Here is a 17,621-nt window from a genome sequence, read left to right as displayed (position 1 = left end):
ATGTGGCGAAACCCTGTCTCTGCAAAAAAAACACAACAAAATTAGCTGAGTGTGGTGGCGTGTGCCTGTAGTCCCAGCTACTCAGGAGGCTGAGGTGGGAGGATCACCTGAGCCCAGGGAGGTCCAGGCTGCAGTGAGCTATGATCATGCCACTGCACTCCAGCCTCGGCGAGAGATCCTTCTTAAAAAAAAAAAAAAAAAAGGCGGTTCAGTAAAATTATGTAATTTATGTAAAATTATATATTATAAAATGATGTATTATCTCTTTGCCTTTTTCTTACCTTGCTCTTGCCCTCAGCCTCAGTATGAATCTGGGGAAATCTGTGAGCCTTAACTTTCTCATCTAGAAAATGGGGATAGTACTTGCTCCGTCCAGAGGTAACCAAGTAGGTTACACAAGGAGACGGTGAGGGTGAGGTGGTTACAGTCTAGAGTGGGGGTGTCCAATCTTTTGGCTTCCCCAGGCCACACTGGAAGAACTGTCTTGGGTCATACATAAAATACACTAACACTAACGATAGCTAATGAGCTAAAAAAATTCGCAAAAAAAAAAAAGTCTCATGTTTTAAGAAAGTTTACAAATTATGCGGCCTGCAGGTTAGACAAGCTTGGCTAAGAGGCGGAGGACCAGCTTTGGAGCCAGGTGCTGATTCAAGGGCCGCTTCTGCCCTCTTGTGGCTGGTCTTTAACCTGGGCAGGGCAACAGCTACTGACTGCGCACAGCATGGGGTCACGTGGGATTCGGGGGAAGTATGGGGCACAGAGCAGGCACACCCCAAAAAGCAGGTGCATCCACTGGCCAGGATTCAACCACCTGCTAAACGCCTCAACTGCAAAACAGAGATGTCAAAACAGAGACGCCCCCCACTGGGGGGCCCGAAGTCAACCTCCTTCTCTTTTTTTCTTCTCTGAATCCCCCTCCTCTCTTAGACCAGGAGTCCAGGCCCCAGTCCGTCCTGCCTCAGACCCAGGGGTCCAGGCTCCCAGCCTCTTCTCCCTCAGACCCAGGGGTCCAGACCCCCATCCCCTCTTCCCTCAGACCCAGGGGTCCAGGCCCAGCCCCTCCTTCTTCAGTCCCAGGGGTCCAGACCCCCAGCCCCTCTTCCCTCAGACCCAGCAGTCCAGGCTCCCAGCCTCTCCTCCCTCAGACCCAGGGTTCTCAACCCCATTCAGGCCCAGCCTCCTCCTCAGACCAGGGGTCCAGGCCTCCCCTCAGTCCCAGGGTCCAGACCCCAGCCCTTCCCTCGGCCCAGGATCCAGCCCCACCCTCCTCCTCATCCCAGGTCCCAGCCCCAGCCCTCCTCCTCAGTCCAGGTCCAGACCCCAGCCCTCCTCCTCAGTCCAGGGTCCAGACCCCTCCCCCCCCCCCCTCCTTCAGTCCAGGATCCAGGCCCCAGCCCTTCCTCACACCCGGGTCCAGGCCCCCCCCCTCCTCCTCAGACTGGGTCCAGACCCAGCCCTTTCCTCAGACCGTCCAAAGACCCAGGACTCACGTGCTCCAGTTATAGCCTGTGGGCTCTGGGTTGCTGTGAGCGTCGCAGGTCAGGGTGGCCTCATTCTGGCCGAGGTACCAGTTGTTATCATAGCCAGAGATGGATACCTCTGGGGGGTCTGCAGGAAATGGACACAGAGGTTCAGAGACTGGGAGCCTTTGGGGGGCCTGGGGCTATGTGGGATTCACGACACTGCAGGAAAAGGCCTGGGGATACTTGGAAAACAGCGGGAGCTGGAGAGGCCTAGGAGGAGTCTAGGTAGATGGGGTGCCGCAGAGAGCAGAAGCCTGGGAGTCCTTGGTCATTGGGGACATGGAGAAGGCTTCTGAGGGCCTGCTTTTCTCCACTAGCTTTCCTGGGTAGCCTGGACCAGGCATGTCTTGGGTGTCCTGCAGGAAAAGGCCTCCTCCTTTTCTCACTCATAGGCAATGACCACTCATAACACACAGCAGTGTATTCAAGGCTCTGACAAGTCCTGCGGGAAAGAGTCCTGGATAACCCTGCTCTAGGCTGCTGCTCAGCCATCCCAGACGTGATTGACAGTGAAGACCTTTCAGTGTCCTCGGGGGGCAGGCCAATGGGACAGGGTTTTTTTCAGGAGCGAGGGGTAGGAGTCAGTATAGATCTCCCCCTCACTCAGACCCAGTGACAGTGTTGAGGGACTCCAGTATAGACAGTACCTGAGGGAATCTGTGTACCAATTGCCTGGCGGGGAGTAAGCAGTATAGACAATGGTGGGAGGAACAGTATGAATGATGCCTAGAAGAGTTTGTGTGGATATTACTGATGGGCTCAGTGTAGACAGGGTGTTGGAATATTACAGCAGATGCTATATTGTCGGGCCAGTGTTGAAAATGTTGTGGTCGGGGTGAGATCACCCCCACATATAGAGTGTATCCGCGGGAGCTGACAAAATTAAGACAGGCTCTGTGTGTGTGTGTCTAGACAGTATTTGAATGAGCCAGTGTAGATGATGTGGGAGCTTAGTCTAGATCTGTGCTGTCCAATATGGCACCTCCTGGCCACATGTGACTAGCACGCACTCGAAATACAGCCAGGCCGAAACACACACCAGATTTCAAAGGCTTTACTAGGACAAAATAAATGGGAAAGATCTCAAGAATAATTAAAAAAAAAAACAATTACAAGTTGAAATAATATTTTGGGTATATTGGGGTAAGTAAAGGCAATTATTAAAATTAATTTTGGCCAGGCACAGTGGCTCATGCCTGTAATCCCAGTACCTTGGGAGGTTGGGGCAGGAGGATCACTTGAGCCCAGAAGTTCAAGACCAGCCTGGGCAACATAGGGAGATCCTGTCTCCAGAAAAAATAAAAATAGGCCGGGTGCAGTGGCTCACGTCTGTAATCCCAGCACTTTGGGAGGCCAAGGTGGGTGGATCATGAGGTCAGGAGTTTGAGACCAGCCTGGCCAACATGGTGAAACGCCATCTCTACCACAAATACAAAAATTAGCTGGGCACTGTGGCCAGGGCTTGTAATCCCAGCTACTTGGGAGGCTGAGGCAGGAGAATCACTTGAACCCGAGAGGCGGAGGCTGCAGTGAGTCGAGATCGCGCCACTGCACTCTAGCCTGGGTGACAGAGCAAGACTTCATCACAAAACAAAAAAACACAAACAAAAACAAAAATTGGCTGGTCATGGTGTCACAAGCCTGTAGTCCCAGCTACTCAGGAGTCCCAGCTACTCAGGAGACTGAGGCTGAGGTGGGAGGATCACTTAAGCCCAGGAGGTTGAGGCTGCAGTGAGCTGTGCCACTGCACTCCAGTCTGGGTGACACAGTAAGACCCCGTCTCAAATAAATAAATAGATAAATAAATAAACAAATAAATTTCTCCTCTTTCTTTTCTTGTTTTTTTCTTTTTTTGTTTTTGAGACGGAGTCTTGCTCTGTTGCCCAGGCTGGAGTGCAATGGCGCGATCTCACTCACTGCAATCTCTGCCTCCCAGGTTCAAGTGATTCTCCTGCCTCAGCCTCCCGAGTAGCTGGGATTACAGGCACCCACCACCATGCCTGGCTAATTTTTGTATTTTTTAGTAAAGATGGAGTTTCACCATATTGATCAGGCTGGTCTTGAATGCCTGACCTCAGGTGATCCACCTGCCTCGGCCTCCCAAAGTGCTGGGATTACAGGCGTAAGCCGCCGTGCCTGGACTCTTTCTTTTAAATTTTTAATGGGGTGGCTGCTGGAGAATTTAAAATCCTATATGCAGCTTGCATGCTATTTCTGTTAGACAGCAGTGGTTAGAGAGTCCTGGGGCCGTCAGTGGAGATAAACGTGTGGGTGTCAATGTCAATGATGCCATGAGGGAGCTGGTGGAGGTAACGCTGTGCAGGAGAACCAGGACAGATGCTGTCAGGGGGCTGTGCAGACAGAGCACAAGAAGGCCAGTGAGGCGATGTGGGGTGAGACTGGATAGCCTGTAGATGAGCCAGTGTAGACAATATTGGGCAGAGGAGCATGGAGACTACACTGGGGGACTCTGCAGACACTGCTTAGGGGAGCAAGCACAAACAATGTGGGAAGATCAATGCAACTAGCACCCGGCGGAGACAGTCGATCGTGGCTCAGGGGAACTGGTTGATACAATGTGGGAGGTGAATGCAGACAGTTCTCCAGGGAGTCAGTGTAGACAGTGTCGGGGGGCACTTTAGAGAGTGCCTAGGAGAACCAGTGTAGAAAAAGTGGGGTGTTTATGTAGACAGTGGTCATAGGAGCCAGTGTAGACACCATGGGAGACAGTGAAAACACCCCACAGCTGACGGCCGAAATAGGTCGTGTAGACAATGGGGTTAGTGCTGTCTGTGGCCCAGGAGAGCCAGGGTAGACAATGGTAAGGCAGTGCAGAAAATGGACAAGGGGCCAGGTGCAGTGGCTCACGCCTGTAATCTCAGCACTTCGGGAGACTGAGGCGGGATGATCACTTGAGCCTAGGAGTTTGACACCAGCCTGGGCAACATAGCAAAACTCTCTCTAGAAAAAAATTGTAAAATTAGCTGGGCATGGTGGCTGCACCTGTAGTCCCAGTTACTTGGGAGGCTTAGGGAGAAGGATTGCTTGAGCCTGGAAGGTTGAGGCTGTAGGAGCCATGATCATGCCCCTACACTCCAGCCTGGGTGACAGAGCGAGACCCTGTCCAAAGGAAAAAAAAAAAAAAAAAAAAAAAGCCGGGCACAGTGGCTCATGCCTGTAATTCCAGCACACTTTGGGAGGCCGAGGCAGGCAGATCACCTGAGGTCAGGAGTTCGAGACCAGCCTGGCCAACGTGGTGAAACCCTGTCTCTACTAAAAATACAAAAATTAGCCAGGTGTGGTGGTGTGCACCTTTAATCCCAGCTATTTGGGAGGCTGAGATAGGAGAACCACCTGAACTTGGGAGGCAGAGGTTACAGTGAGCCGAGACCGTGCCACTGTACTACAGCCTGGGTGACAGAGTGAGACTCTATTTAAAAAAAAAGAAAAGAAAGAAAGAAAGAAAAGGACAAGGGAGTGGGTGTAGACAATAAGGGAGGCAGTGTTGATCGTGGCCAGGAGAACCAGTGCAGCAATGTGGGGAGGGTCATTGTGGATACTTGCCTGGGGGAGTGAGTGTAGGCAGTTTAGGGGCAGTGTAGACTGTACTCAAGGGAGTCAACAGAGTGTCAGGTATCCGTGCAGACAGCAGCTAGAGGAGCCAGGGCAGACAATCTGGGTACCAGCATTGACTATGGCCCAAGTAAACTGGTGTAGACAATAGGGACAGTGTTGTTTATGGCCCAGGGGAGCTGGTGCAGACAATGGGGGTGGGTCGTGTAGATAGGAGTCAGGGGAGCCGGTGCAGATGATGGAAGCAACGCCTACAGTGCCTTGGGGAGTCAGTGTAGACAGTGGTGGGGGCAGCCTGGCAGGGGTTCTTGCCATCGCTGACTTGGGCACACTCACAGTACACGGTGAGGTTCACAGTCAGCAGCTGAGGCTTCTCAAAGCTCTCGTGCTCCACCTTGCAGGTCACACTCTTGCCGTCCACCTGGCTTGAGGGCACCAAAATCCAGAGGCTGGTGACAGTGACTGTGCCAGACAGGAACCCTGGCACCTGGCTTGTATTGGGCATCCCGCCCAGGTCTGAGCGCCAGGTGATTTGGGCCGGCGGGCGACCCCCTGTGGAGACACAGCGGGCCACGGGCACCGGCTCTCCGGTGAGCTGCACCTTCTGAACCTCAGCTGTGTTCTGGGGCTTGGCTGGAAAGAGGAACAAAAGCAATAGGTCATTCAATGAACACCTCCGTGGTAGAAGGGGGCATTCATTAAGGGTACAGGATGGCATGGTTGCTGGGTGGGGTGGCTCACGCCTATAATCCCAGAACTTTGGGGGCCTGAGGTGGGTGGATCACTTGAGGTCAGGAGTTCGAGACCAGCCTGGCCAACATGGGGAAACTGTCTCTACTAAAAATTAGCCAGGGTATGGTGGCACACACCAGTAATCCCAGTTACTTGGGAGGCTGAGGCCAGAGAATTGCTTGAACTCGGGAGGCGGAGGTTGCAGTGAGCTGAGATTGTGCCACTGCTCTCCAGCCTGGGTGACAGAGCGAGATTCTGTCTCAAACAAACAAACAAACAAACAAACAAAAAAAGGATACAGGATGGCATGGTTTAAACCCCAGCTGTGTCTCTGAGCAGCTGGGTGGTCTTGGGCAAGTCTGTGCCTCAGTTTCCTTTTCTGTCGACAGGGGATAATGATGGTATCACAGGCAATGAGAATATGCAGGTAAAGCTCTTAGAATGGCACATAATAAGTGCTCAGTAAATATTGTTTGGTGGAAAGTGCTGGAGCCCAGCAGTGACCAAAATAGCCCTGGTTCTGCCCTCATGGGTACACAGTCCAAGGGGGCAGACAGACTCTTTCCTAGGCAGTGATGACTTGGAGAGGGCAGGGCTGGGAAGGGGAAACCCAAAGGGGGTTATCCTAGTCTGGGGCTCAGTGGAGGAGAGGAAGCCTGAGCCCTGAAGTTGAGAAGGGAAGTGACTTGCCCACAGTCACACAGCTGTAAGCAGCAGAGCTGGGCTTTCACATAAAGTCTGTCTGACTCCAAAACCACCTTGACCATCTCTTAATCATCATCCTGGTGATTCCCAAACCTGGAACTTCCTTCCCCATCATTACCTGTATTATTTACTGAAGATTTCTCCTTAACTTGACTCACTTTCTGTTTTACCCTCATCCTAAACCATGATACCTGGAATCCCAGGCTTGCTGGAGTGACAAGAGCTGCCTTTGGTTGGGTATTGTGTGCTAGGCACAGTTCCAAGCTCTTGACATTTCATGAGTTTCTCATGCACAGGCCTAGAATAGTTCTCGGCATATAAGCTTAAAAAAACACAGAACAAAACAGAAAACAAGTTGGGCGTGGTGGCACATTCCTGTAATTCTAGCTACAGGGAGGGTGGGAACATCCCTTGAGCCCAGGAGTTCCTGGCTGCAGTGAGGACCTACTATGATCACACCACTGCACTCCAGCCTGGGCGACAGAGCTAAACTGTCTCAAAAAAAAAAAAAAAGAGTCAGTTTTTTTGAATCCTCATGGTGATCCCTATCCCACAGATGAGGAAACTGAGGCACAGAGACTTCTTGCTCAAGTTCCAAGAGGAGGGCTTCATGGAGCTCATGAAAATGAAAGCATGATCCCGTCCTCTTTTGGGTATCAGGATCCTTGCTTTCCTGTCTGTCTGTTTCAACTTTCTCCTTCTTTACCAAATAAAGTAACAGTAACCGACAGCTCTAAGGGGCTCACATGTGCCAGCGGTGAAGCGCCACTGCCCTAAGGCTGCACCTTTGGTCTTGGGCAAGTCTGTGCCTCAGTTTCCTTGTCTGTCGACAGGGGATAATGATGGTATCATAGGCAATGAGAATATGCAGGTAAAGCTCTTAGAATGGCACATAATAAGTGCTCAATAAATATTGTTTGGTGGAAAGTGCTGGGGCCCAGCAGTGACTAAAATAGCCCTGGTTCTGCCCTCATGGGTACACAGTCCAAGGGGGCAGACAGACTCTTTCCTAGGCAGTGATGACTCTCAGGACAGCTTTCCAAGGGTGATACTATTGTCACCAACTCTTTTACAGATGAGGAAAGGAGGGACCCAGAAGAGGCCACCCAGGCCTCCTCCCTTCCTTCCCAGTCCCCTCCCAGCTCCCTTTCCAAGATACCCCTCCCCCTCCCTCAGGGTGTTCTGATCCCAGGCTTGGTCCTTACTCCCTGAGATCTCTGCTCTCTTCCTGCCCTGCAGCCCCTCCCGCCACTCACCTCCCCCCACCCCACTCCCCATCTTTGCGCTGCCTCCTCCTTTTGTCCCCAGGGAATCTGCTGTGGAGGGAATCTCCCTCCGTCCCAGGCCTCCCCGCTCTTTGCCACCTTCCCTGATCCTCCCAAGTCTCCGCCTTTCATTCAGCCTCCCCAAAATCCCCTGCTCACCAAGCACTCGGAGCCAGATATCCACGCTCCTGCTGCCCTGCGGGAACGTGACGAACAGGCAGGTGTAGTTGCCTTCATCCTCGACGCGCAACCCGAACATCCTCAGCGAGGCATCCCGCAGCTCTGCGCCCAGTCTGGCGGCCACGAATTCCAGCCGTTTGGACTCCAAATAGCTGGGGCCTTGCGTTTGGTGGAAGACGGCCGTGCTGCCAGATTCACCATGCCGCGCCCAAGTCAGCTGTGACACGTGCGTCACCTCCATTCTGGGCACCTGTAGGTAGCAGGGCAGCGTCACGGAGTCGCCCAAGAAGCCGGGCACCTGGGTGGGCGCCTGCACGACGACGTCCCCTGCGGAGAACCGAAGAGAAGGTGTCAGACCCCAGGCGATCTTGGGCTAGACAGGGAGGGGCTCCAGGAGCCCGGGCACTTGGGTGTGCACTTGCACGCTGGGGCCCTGGAGCCCTGGTGGACGGTGGGGTGTGGGGGGAGGGGGGACTGGGGCACTAGTTGGGGTCATGGCAGGCGAGGAGGGTAAGGGCGTCTGGGATGGTCTGCAACTTGGTCGTGCTCCTTCACTTTGGCTATTTATTACCATATTTCTTCTATTATTACCGTATTTCCCTCAATCTCAACATCGATTTAAAAAATTGTGGTAAATATTGTGGCTAAAAAACTAAATTTACCATTGAAGCCATTTAAAGCATACAGTTCAGTGGCACTATGTACATTTCACGATATTGTGCAACCGTTACCACTATATAGCTCCAGAACTTTTTCTTTTCTTCTCTTTTTTTTTTGAGACGGAGTCTCGCTCTGTCACCCAGGTGGAGTGCAGTGGCGCAATCTCTGCTCACTGCAAGCTCTGCCTCCGGGGTTCAAGCGGTTCTCCTGCCTCAGCTTTCCGCGTAGCTGGGATGACAGGCTCCCACCACCACACCCGGTAATTTTTTGTATTTTTTTTTTTTTTTTTTAGCAGAGATGGGGTTTCACCATATTGGCCAGGCTGGTCTTGAACTCCTGACCTCAAGTGATCCTCCCACTTCAGCCTCCCAAAGTGCTGGGATTACAGGTATGAGCCACCACACCTGGCCCAGAACTTTTTCATCACACCAGTGTGGTAGGTTTCACATACCATGACTGTTGTCATTTACAGCACAACTTGCCATTAGGGGTTAGAATATCCCCAATGTAGAAAACTGGGAGAAATTCTGGGTCTTCAAATCCATGACACGCTGCATTATTACTCTGGGTGGGTCCTGGTCGGAAGAATGTGGGGGATCAAGGCAGCATGACACGCTGCATTATTACTCTGGGTGGGTCCTGGTCGGAAGAATGTTGGGGATCGAGGCACGAGAGGAAGGCAATGATAGCCCAGGAGTTTTGGGTCCCTTCAGTTTTCTGCTGTGAAGCTTCAGGCCGGCTACTTAACCTCTCTGATTCTTTTTCCTAGTTTGTAAAATGAGACTTAGAACAGTGGACACTCACAGGGTGCTGACACAGATCAGGGGCTATTCTGGGTGCTTCCCATATATCTTGGCATTTAATCCTCAAATAGCCCCCCTGAGGCAAGCACTACTGTTAACATCATTTTACAGACAGGGAAACTGACACAGAGTATAGTGTCCTCCAAGTCATACAGAGGTTTAGTGGCAGAGGTGGGATTTGAACTTGGGTGGTCAGAGACTGACCTCTAATCCCCCAGGTCCTATATAAAAATCTTTCTACTAAGGGCCCTAGCACATAGTAGGTCCTCAACATGTGACAGCGCTTATTGATGCTAATAAACATGGTCCTATGCATTCTTTTTTATTTTTAAATTTTTATTTAATTATTTTTGTAGAGATAGGGTCTTGCCATATTGCCCAGGCTGGTTTTGAATTCCTAAGCTCAAGTGATCCTCCCACCACAGCCTCCCAAAGTGTTGGGATTACAGGCATGAGCCACTGTGCGTGGCTGCAATCAGCCTCGGCAGCATAGCGAAACCCTATCTCTACCAAAAATACAAAAAAATTAGCCAGGTGTGGTGGTGAGCACCTATAATCCCAGCTACTCCAGAAGCCACAGTGAGAGGATCGCTTGAGCCTGGGAAGTCAAGTTTGCAATGAGCTGGGATTGTACCACTGCACTCCAGCCTGGGCAACAAAGCAAGACCCTGTCTCTCTCTCTCATACACACACACACATACACGCACACACACACTATAGATATATACAAAATATATAAATAAATAACAAAATATTTATTTACTCTTTAAATGTATAATAAAATATATATTTAATATATACTTATTAAGAAATATATTATTATATAATATATTATCAATTATATAATAATACATAATATTATATATTATGTATCATTATATAATATATAATATATAATAATAATAATACATAATATATATATTTATCAGGAGTTCGAGACCAGCCTGGCCAACATGGTGAAATCCTGTCTCTACTAAAAATACAAAAATATTAGCCAGGCATAGTGGCACATGTCTGTAATCCGAGCTACTCGGGAGGCTGAAGCAGTGGAATCGCTTGAACTCGGGAGGAGGAGGCTGCAGTGAGCCAAGGGCAGGACACTGCACTCCAGCCTGGGTGATGGAGTGAGACTGTTTCAAAAAAAAAAAAAAAAGGAATGAAAGAATGAATGAATGGCCAGGCCCTTGGAATCAGACATTGGGGGTCAGAGGGGTAATGAATGGTGTCAAGTGTCACCTACTGTCCTCCTCCCCAACATCAACCATCCTCTCCGTCCACACCCAGCCTGCCAGCAGGCTGCTGGGTTATGGCCTGGGTAGGCTGAGCAGGAACCTCGGTAAGGTAATCCGGCATGAGTCACCATCTGCTGCTTTTCCGAGATTCACTTGCCTTTTTGGGATATTTCCGCACCCAACTCCATCCCCTTTCCGAGGGGCCCAGGGGAGGGTCTTGTGCCCACCCCGTGTTGCTGCCAATTTCGAGGAATTTCTGTACCTAACTCCGACCGCTACCCGGGTGGCTAAGAGGAGGGTCCTGCCCTCGCTCCGTTTTCCTGCCAATTTCAAGGAAGTTCTAAACCCAACTCCGACCGCTCTCCGGGTGGCCAAGAGGCGGGTCCTGCCCTCGCACCGTGTTCCTTCCAACCCCGGGGCAGAGATGGGGGGTGGGTGGCGCCGGGCGGCGCCGTCATCTTCGGGAACCCAGGGGGCCGAGTACCCGGCCTGGATGCGCAGCTGGGAGCCAGACAGGGGCCACCGGACTGCGCGGGGGTCACTCACCGGTTCCTGGGGATGGCCAGGACAGCACCAGTAGCGCCACCAGCAGCAGCAGCCACGCGGCGGCCATGGCTTGGGCCATGCCAGTTGCTCTGGGCAGCTGGGCCTCCGGCGGGCGTCTCCTTCTCGCTTCCCGGCGCCCGCTCGCTCTGCCGTGGCCGCTGCGAGTCCAGCTCCCGGAACTCAGGTCCTGGAATCCCCAGGGGGCCGCTCCGCCAGTGCCTGGGGTGGGAAGGGGAATACCCACTTCTTCAAGCTCCAGACCAGTGACTGGAGCGGAGGGGAGTTGGCGGCCAGTCCCACCCAGGCTGGCCCTCCCCGCGCGCCTGCGCCTGCGCAGGTCTCTCCCGGCGCTCAGTCCCGCTGCAAACTCGCGCTCGCTCTCTCTGTGCGCACTCGAAGAGGCGGCTTCCTATGTGAGGTCGCACACATTCCAGGCGAGGAAACGGGGGCACGCGGAGAGATTCAGCAACTTACTAACGGCTCGCGGTTGCCGAGTAGCAGAGCTGAGGTTCCAACTCGTGATGGGACAGATCCTGAGCCCACCAGGCTGTCCTTCCACGCAGCCTAAACTTCCCATGGGCTTTGGGGTCAGACAAGACCTGGGCTCATGTTGGGCAATGGTTTCTCCTCGAGGGCCCTCAGATTCCTTCTGAAAAATGGGCATAGTAGGGCGTGGTGGCTCAGGCCTGAATTCCAGCACTTTGGGAGGCTGAGGCAGGGGGACTGTGTGAGCCCAGGAGTTAGAGGCTGCAGTGAGCCACCATCGCACCACCGCACTACAGCTTGGGTGACAGAGCCAGAACTGTCTCAAAAAAAAAAAAAAAAAAAAGTTGGGGGCTGGGGGAGCAGGCGCAGTGGCTGACGCCTGTAATCCCAGAACTTTGGGAGGCCGAGGCAGGAGGATCACCTGAGGTCAGGAGTTCAAGACCAGCCTGGCCAACATGGCAAAAACCCATCTTTACTAAAAATACAAAAATTAGCCATCATGGTGGCACATGCCTGTAATCCCAGCTACTAGGAAGGCTGAGACAGGAAAATCACTTGAACCTGGGAGGTGGAGGTTGCAGTGACCCAAGATCGGGCCTCTGCACTCCAGCCTAGGCGACAGAGCAAGACTGCGTCTCAAAAAAAAGAAAAAAGGGCATACTAACAGTACTTACCTCACAGCGTGGTCTGTAAAACTTAAACAAGAAACTGCTTAGCTCAATTTCGGGGATATAGTTTGTACTAAATAAAAAGCAGATATACCAACAATAGCAGCAGTGGCAATGACAATTATTATTATTATTGTTGCTTTACAGTTGCCATCAAATAATAATGTTGATGAGAATGGTCATTCATTCATTCTTCACTCAGTGTGTATTTATTGAGCCAGCCAGTATCCCAGGCACTGGGTATACAGCAGAAAATAAGACAGACAAAAATCTCTGCCTTTAATGAAGACTGTGTTCTAGTGGAGGGAAACCGACCATAAACAGATTAATACCAGAACTCCATCAGGTCTGGGGAAGATAAGGGTTATAGTCCAACCTGCAGTAGGGAGAGGGGAGGAGGGAGGGAGGGAGGGAGAGAGAAAGAGAGAGAGAGAGAAATGAGAGAGAAACAGAGAGACACACTCAGAGATAAGGGCTGGGAGACAGAGACAGAGGGAGATTGAAAGAGATAGAGACACAGCATAGACAGAGCGAGATGAGAGAGAAATGAGAGATGACAGAGAGACTCAGAGAGCCAAACCCTCAGAGATAGAACCTGGGAGACTTCCTGGTCCCCAGAGGTGTCTGTCCTGGCCAGGGTCTCCATGAGGCCAACTAACAGCTCTGGTCCCTGTTCTCTGACATGTTTATATCCTTTTTATTTTTATTATTTTTTTTTAGACAGGGTCTCACTATTTCACTGAGGCTGGAGTGCAGTGGCGCCATCATTGCTCATTGCAGCCTCCACCTCCTGTGCTCAACTCCTGCCTCAGCCTCCTGGGTAGTTGGGACCACAGGCATATGCGATCACGCCCAGCTAGTTTTTAAATTTGTTGTAGAGATAGGGTCTCGCTATGTTGCTCAGGCTGGTCTTGAATTCCTGGCCACAAGCGATCCTCCCACCTTGGCCTCCCAAAGTGCTAGGATTACAGGCATAAGCCACTGTGCCTGGCCCCACATTCCTGTATCTTTCTGTAAAATCCTTCCTTTGGCTTTTGGCTGGCTTGGAGGTTTCTGTCCCCGGGTGCCCTCTGTAACTTGGATCTGATGCTTGTGTATGACACATCTGATGCTTGGGGTCTCTCACCCTGGATGTATGTAGGTGAATTTCTAAATGGAAATATGGAGGCTAGTCTCTTGGAAATATCTGAATTTTCTGTCACTGTTGTTTTGCTGAGTTATTTCCAAATTGGGAATCTGTGGCCATCATTATGTTCCTCCTCTTGACGATGCTGTCACCATCTGGGGTTCCCCCACCTCTCTGGGCTCCCAAGCTCCTGTGGCTCCAGGGACTCCTCTCAGGGCCCTGGAGGGTCAGAGGCTGCTCCGAAGAAACAGGCTTAGAAGAAAAAGCAGGTTTGGTTCGGGGCATATCTGCTTGCTTCTGTGTGTTTCTCTGTCAAAAGTCTAAATTCCTTGAGTGTTTGGACCAGTCGTAGACATTTTCTTCACTCAAGTGCTGAAATATCCTCTGATAAAATAGTGAATGGAGATCTCCAATGGGCATCTTAATTTTTTGTGTGTTTGTTTGTTTGTTTTGAGACGGAGTCTTGCTCTGTCTCCTAGGCTGGAGTGCAATGGCATGATCTCGGCTCACGGCAGCCTCTGCCTCCCAGGCTTACGTGATTCTTGCGCCTCAGCCTCCCAAATAGCTGGAATTACAGGCCTGCACCACCATACCCAGCTAATTTTTTTGTGTTTTTAGTAGAGATGGGGTTTCACCATGTTGGCCAGGCTGGTCTCGAACTCCTGAACTTAGGCAATCCACCCTCCTCAGCCTCCCAAAGTGCTGGGATTACAGGCGTGAGCCACCAGGCCCAATGGGCATCCTCTTGATGCTGTGGTTTTCAAACTTCTGGATCCAAAAGGATCATCAAGAAGCTTGTGTAATTAAGCACATATGAATCCATTTCCTTATTCCTCCCTCTCCCATTAAAAAATAAAATGGTAGCATTATTCTGTCTCTTTCTGTTTTTCACTTAGCAACATATCTTGGTGATTCTCCCATAGGCAGATATATTGAGCTACCTCATTCATTCATTCACAAATGTGTACTATTCCATCGCATGAATGCCCCATCATTTTTGAAACTGTCTTCAGGGGATGGGCTTTTTGGGTGTTTCCAGCCCTTTCGTACTTGCAAACTGTGCTTCCCTGGGTCATCATGTCCATGGCATTTCCCATGTATGTGACAGTATCTGTCATATTTATTCCCAGAAGCCGATTTGCTGGGCCAAAGGCTATGCACATTTGTGGTCTAGAGGTTGTTGCCAAATTCTGTCCAGCATCCATGCCAGCAAAGTAAGGGCGTGGAGTGGCTTCTACCCAGAAATGCTCACGGCAGTCAGGGAAGGTTTAAAAATTTCAGATATGCCCCCATCCCCCGTATCTCTACAAAAAATTAAAAAATTAGCCAGGTGTGGCGGCACATGCCCATAGTCCCAGCTGCTTGGGAGGCCGAGGCTGGAGGAGCCCTCAAGCCCAGGAGTTTGAGGCTGCAGTGAGCCATGATTGCGCCACGGCACTCCAGCCTGGGTGACAGAGTGAGACTCTGTCCACCCTAAAAAAGAAAATGTCAGGTGCGAAGCTTTGTCCAGAAGGGTGTGATGTAGGAGGCCTGGGAGCAGGAGGAGAAAGAGAGAAAGACATGGAGAGGAAGAAGAGGAGATTGGGAACGAGGGCTCCAGAGACTCCCTTGGTTCAAATTCTGCTTCCACTAATTCGTAGCTGGGAATCCTAAGCAACTGGTATCGCTTGTCTTGCCTCTTTTTTCTCATCCATAAAATAGGGGGTCATAAAAACATGCGGTGTTAGTTAAATAAGTTATTTAGAAATAAGTTATATGTGGCTGGGCATGGTGGCTCATGCCTGTAATCCCAGCACTTTGGGAGGCTGAGGTGGGTTGATCATTTTGAAGGGGGCCTGCCCCTCCACACCTCTGAGTATTTCTCACAAGGTGGAGATGAGAGACTGAGAAAAGAAATAAGACACAGAGACAAAGTATAGAGGAAGAAAAGTGGGCCCAGGGGATTGGCGCTCAGCAAATGAGGACCTGCACCGGCACTGGTCTCTGAGTTCCCTCAGTATTTATTGATCACTATCCCTACTATCTCGGTGAGGGGAATGTGGCAGGACTATAGAGTAATGGTGGGGAGGGGGTCAGCAGGAAAACATGTGAGCAAAGGACTCTGTGTCATAGATAAATTTAAAGAAAGGTGCTGTGCCTGGATGTGCACGTAGGCCAGATTTATGTGTGACTTTACACAAACATCTCAGTGCAGTAAAGAGCAGTATTGCTGCCAGCATGTCTCACCTCCAGCCATAAAGCAGTTTTCTCCTATCTCAGTAAATAGAATGTACGATTGGGTTTTACACCGAGATATTCCATTCCCAGGGACGAGCAAGAGACAGATGCCCTCCTCTTATCTCAATTGCAAAGAGGCCTTCCTCTTTCACTACTTCTCCTCAGCACAGACCCTTTACAGGTGTCAGGCTGGAGGATGGTCAGGTCTTTCCCTTCCCACGAGGCCATCTCTCAGGCTGTCTCAGTGGGGGAAACCTTGGACAATGCCCAGGCTTTCTTGGGCAGAGGTCCCTGCGGCCTTCCACAGTGCATTGTGTCCCTGGTTACTCGAGACTGGAGAGTGGCAATGACTTTTATCAAGCATACTGCCTGCAAACACATTTTTCCCAAAGCACATCCTGCCCAGCCCTAAATCCATTAAACCTTGAGTCAATACAGCACACGCTTCTGCGAGCCCAGGGTTGGGGCTAGGGTTACAGATTAACAGCATCTCAAGGCAGAAGAATTTTTCTTAGTACAGATCAAAATGGAGTTTCTCATGTCTTCCTTTTTCTACATAGACACAGTAGCAGTCTGATCTCTCTTTCCCCCACACTTTTGAGGTCAGGAGTTCAAGACCAGCCTGGCCAACATGGTGAAACCCCATCTGTACTAAAAACACAAAAATTAGCTGGGTGGTAGTGGTGTACACCTGTAATCCCAGCTACTTGGGAGGCTGAATCACTTGAGGTGGAGGTTGCGGTGAGCCAAGGTCGTGCTACTGCACTCCAGTCTGGGCAACAGAGTGAGACCCTGTCTCAAAAAAAAAAAAAAAAAAAGAAAGAAATTATATGGTTTAAAAAGTTATTTATTTAGCTGCTCAACAAATGGCAGCAATTATTATTGATGTCTCCTGGGGCTTATGATTCTTCATCTGAAAAACGGGCATAGCATGGCACAGTGGCTCAAACCTGAAATCTCAGCACTTTGGCAGGCTGAGGTGGGAGGACTGTTTGAGAATAACGCATTAAAGCTCTTTGGTGCAATGCCTGACAATTATCACTATGGAGACCTGGCTGCTCTTTAAACAATTTTTAAATTTTTTTTATTTTTGGCAGAGTCTTGCTCTGTTGCCCAGGCTGAAGTGCAGTGGCACAATCTTGGTTCACTGCAACCTCTGCTTCCTGGGTTCAAGTGATTCTCATGCTTCAGCCTCCCAAGTAGCTGGGATTACAGGCACGCACCACCACGCCTGGCTAATTTTTTTTTGCATTTTTAGCAGACAAGTTTTCGCCATGTTGGCCAGGCTGGTCTTGAACTCCTGAGCTCAGTCAATCCACCTGCCTTGGCAAGGTGCGAGGATTACAGCTGTGAGCCACTGCGCCTGGCCAAAAAAATTTTAATTTTTAAATTTTATTTTTCCTAAACACCAACTCCAATCAGAAGACCTGGCTGCTCTTTTTTTTTTTTTTTTGAGACGAAGTCTCACTCTGTCGCCCAGGCTGCAGTGCAGTGGTACGATCTTGACTCACTGCAAGCTCCACCTCCCGGGTTCATGCCATTCTCCTGACTCAGCCTCCCGAGTAGCTGGGACTACAGGCACCTGCCACCATGCCAGCTAATTTTTTGTATTTTTAGTAGAGACAGGGTTTCGCTGTGTTAGCCAGGATGGTCTCGATCTCCTGACCTCATGATCTGCCTGCCTCACCTCCCAAAGTGCTGGGATCATAGGCGTGAGCCACCATGCCCGGCCGTCTGGTTGCTCTTGTTATTAATGATCTTAATGTGTTCTCTAGTACAGCTGACCCCTCCCTCACTAGGAAGCCCTCCTGGATCCTCCAGTCTCCATTAAAACTCCCCCCTGGCCTCCCAGAGGGGAGTGATGACTCTGGGTCATCACTGGGAACAGGTCTGTCTCCCTCA

The 17,621-nt window shown here is 50.7% G+C and overlaps 1 protein-coding gene across 2 annotated transcripts in view; it reads right to left on the bottom strand.

Annotated features, from left to right (window-relative positions):
- The window catches only part of PVR (PVR cell adhesion molecule), a 29,619-nt gene that overhangs the window by 10,814 nt on the left and 1,184 nt on the right, over positions 1 to 17,621 (bottom strand). Inside the window, exons 2-5 of one of the 2 annotated variants that reach the window (XM_058428676.1) lie at positions 11,223 to 11,441; positions 7,961 to 8,308; positions 5,436 to 5,732; positions 1,494 to 1,611 (exon numbers count right to left, since the gene is read on the bottom strand). In XM_058428676.1, the coding sequence (XP_058284659.1) occupies positions 1,494 to 1,611; positions 5,436 to 5,732; positions 7,961 to 8,308; positions 11,223 to 11,301 (842 nt within the window). In that variant the 5' untranslated portion in view covers positions 11,302 to 11,441. Of the gene's footprint in view, positions 1 to 1,493; positions 1,612 to 5,435; positions 5,733 to 7,960; positions 8,309 to 11,222; positions 11,494 to 17,621 lie in introns of those variants that run through there. The other variant, XM_032176429.2, reaches the window with a different exon arrangement.

This window comes from Hylobates moloch, unplaced genomic scaffold (assembly GCF_009828535.3).
Source record: "Hylobates moloch isolate HMO894 unplaced genomic scaffold, HMol_V3 SCAFFOLD_15, whole genome shotgun sequence".
Classification (NCBI taxonomy): domain Eukaryota; kingdom Metazoa; phylum Chordata; class Mammalia; order Primates; family Hylobatidae; genus Hylobates; species Hylobates moloch.
Note: the sequence above shows the minus strand (reverse complement) of the source record. Positions and strands in the feature narration are given on the sequence as shown.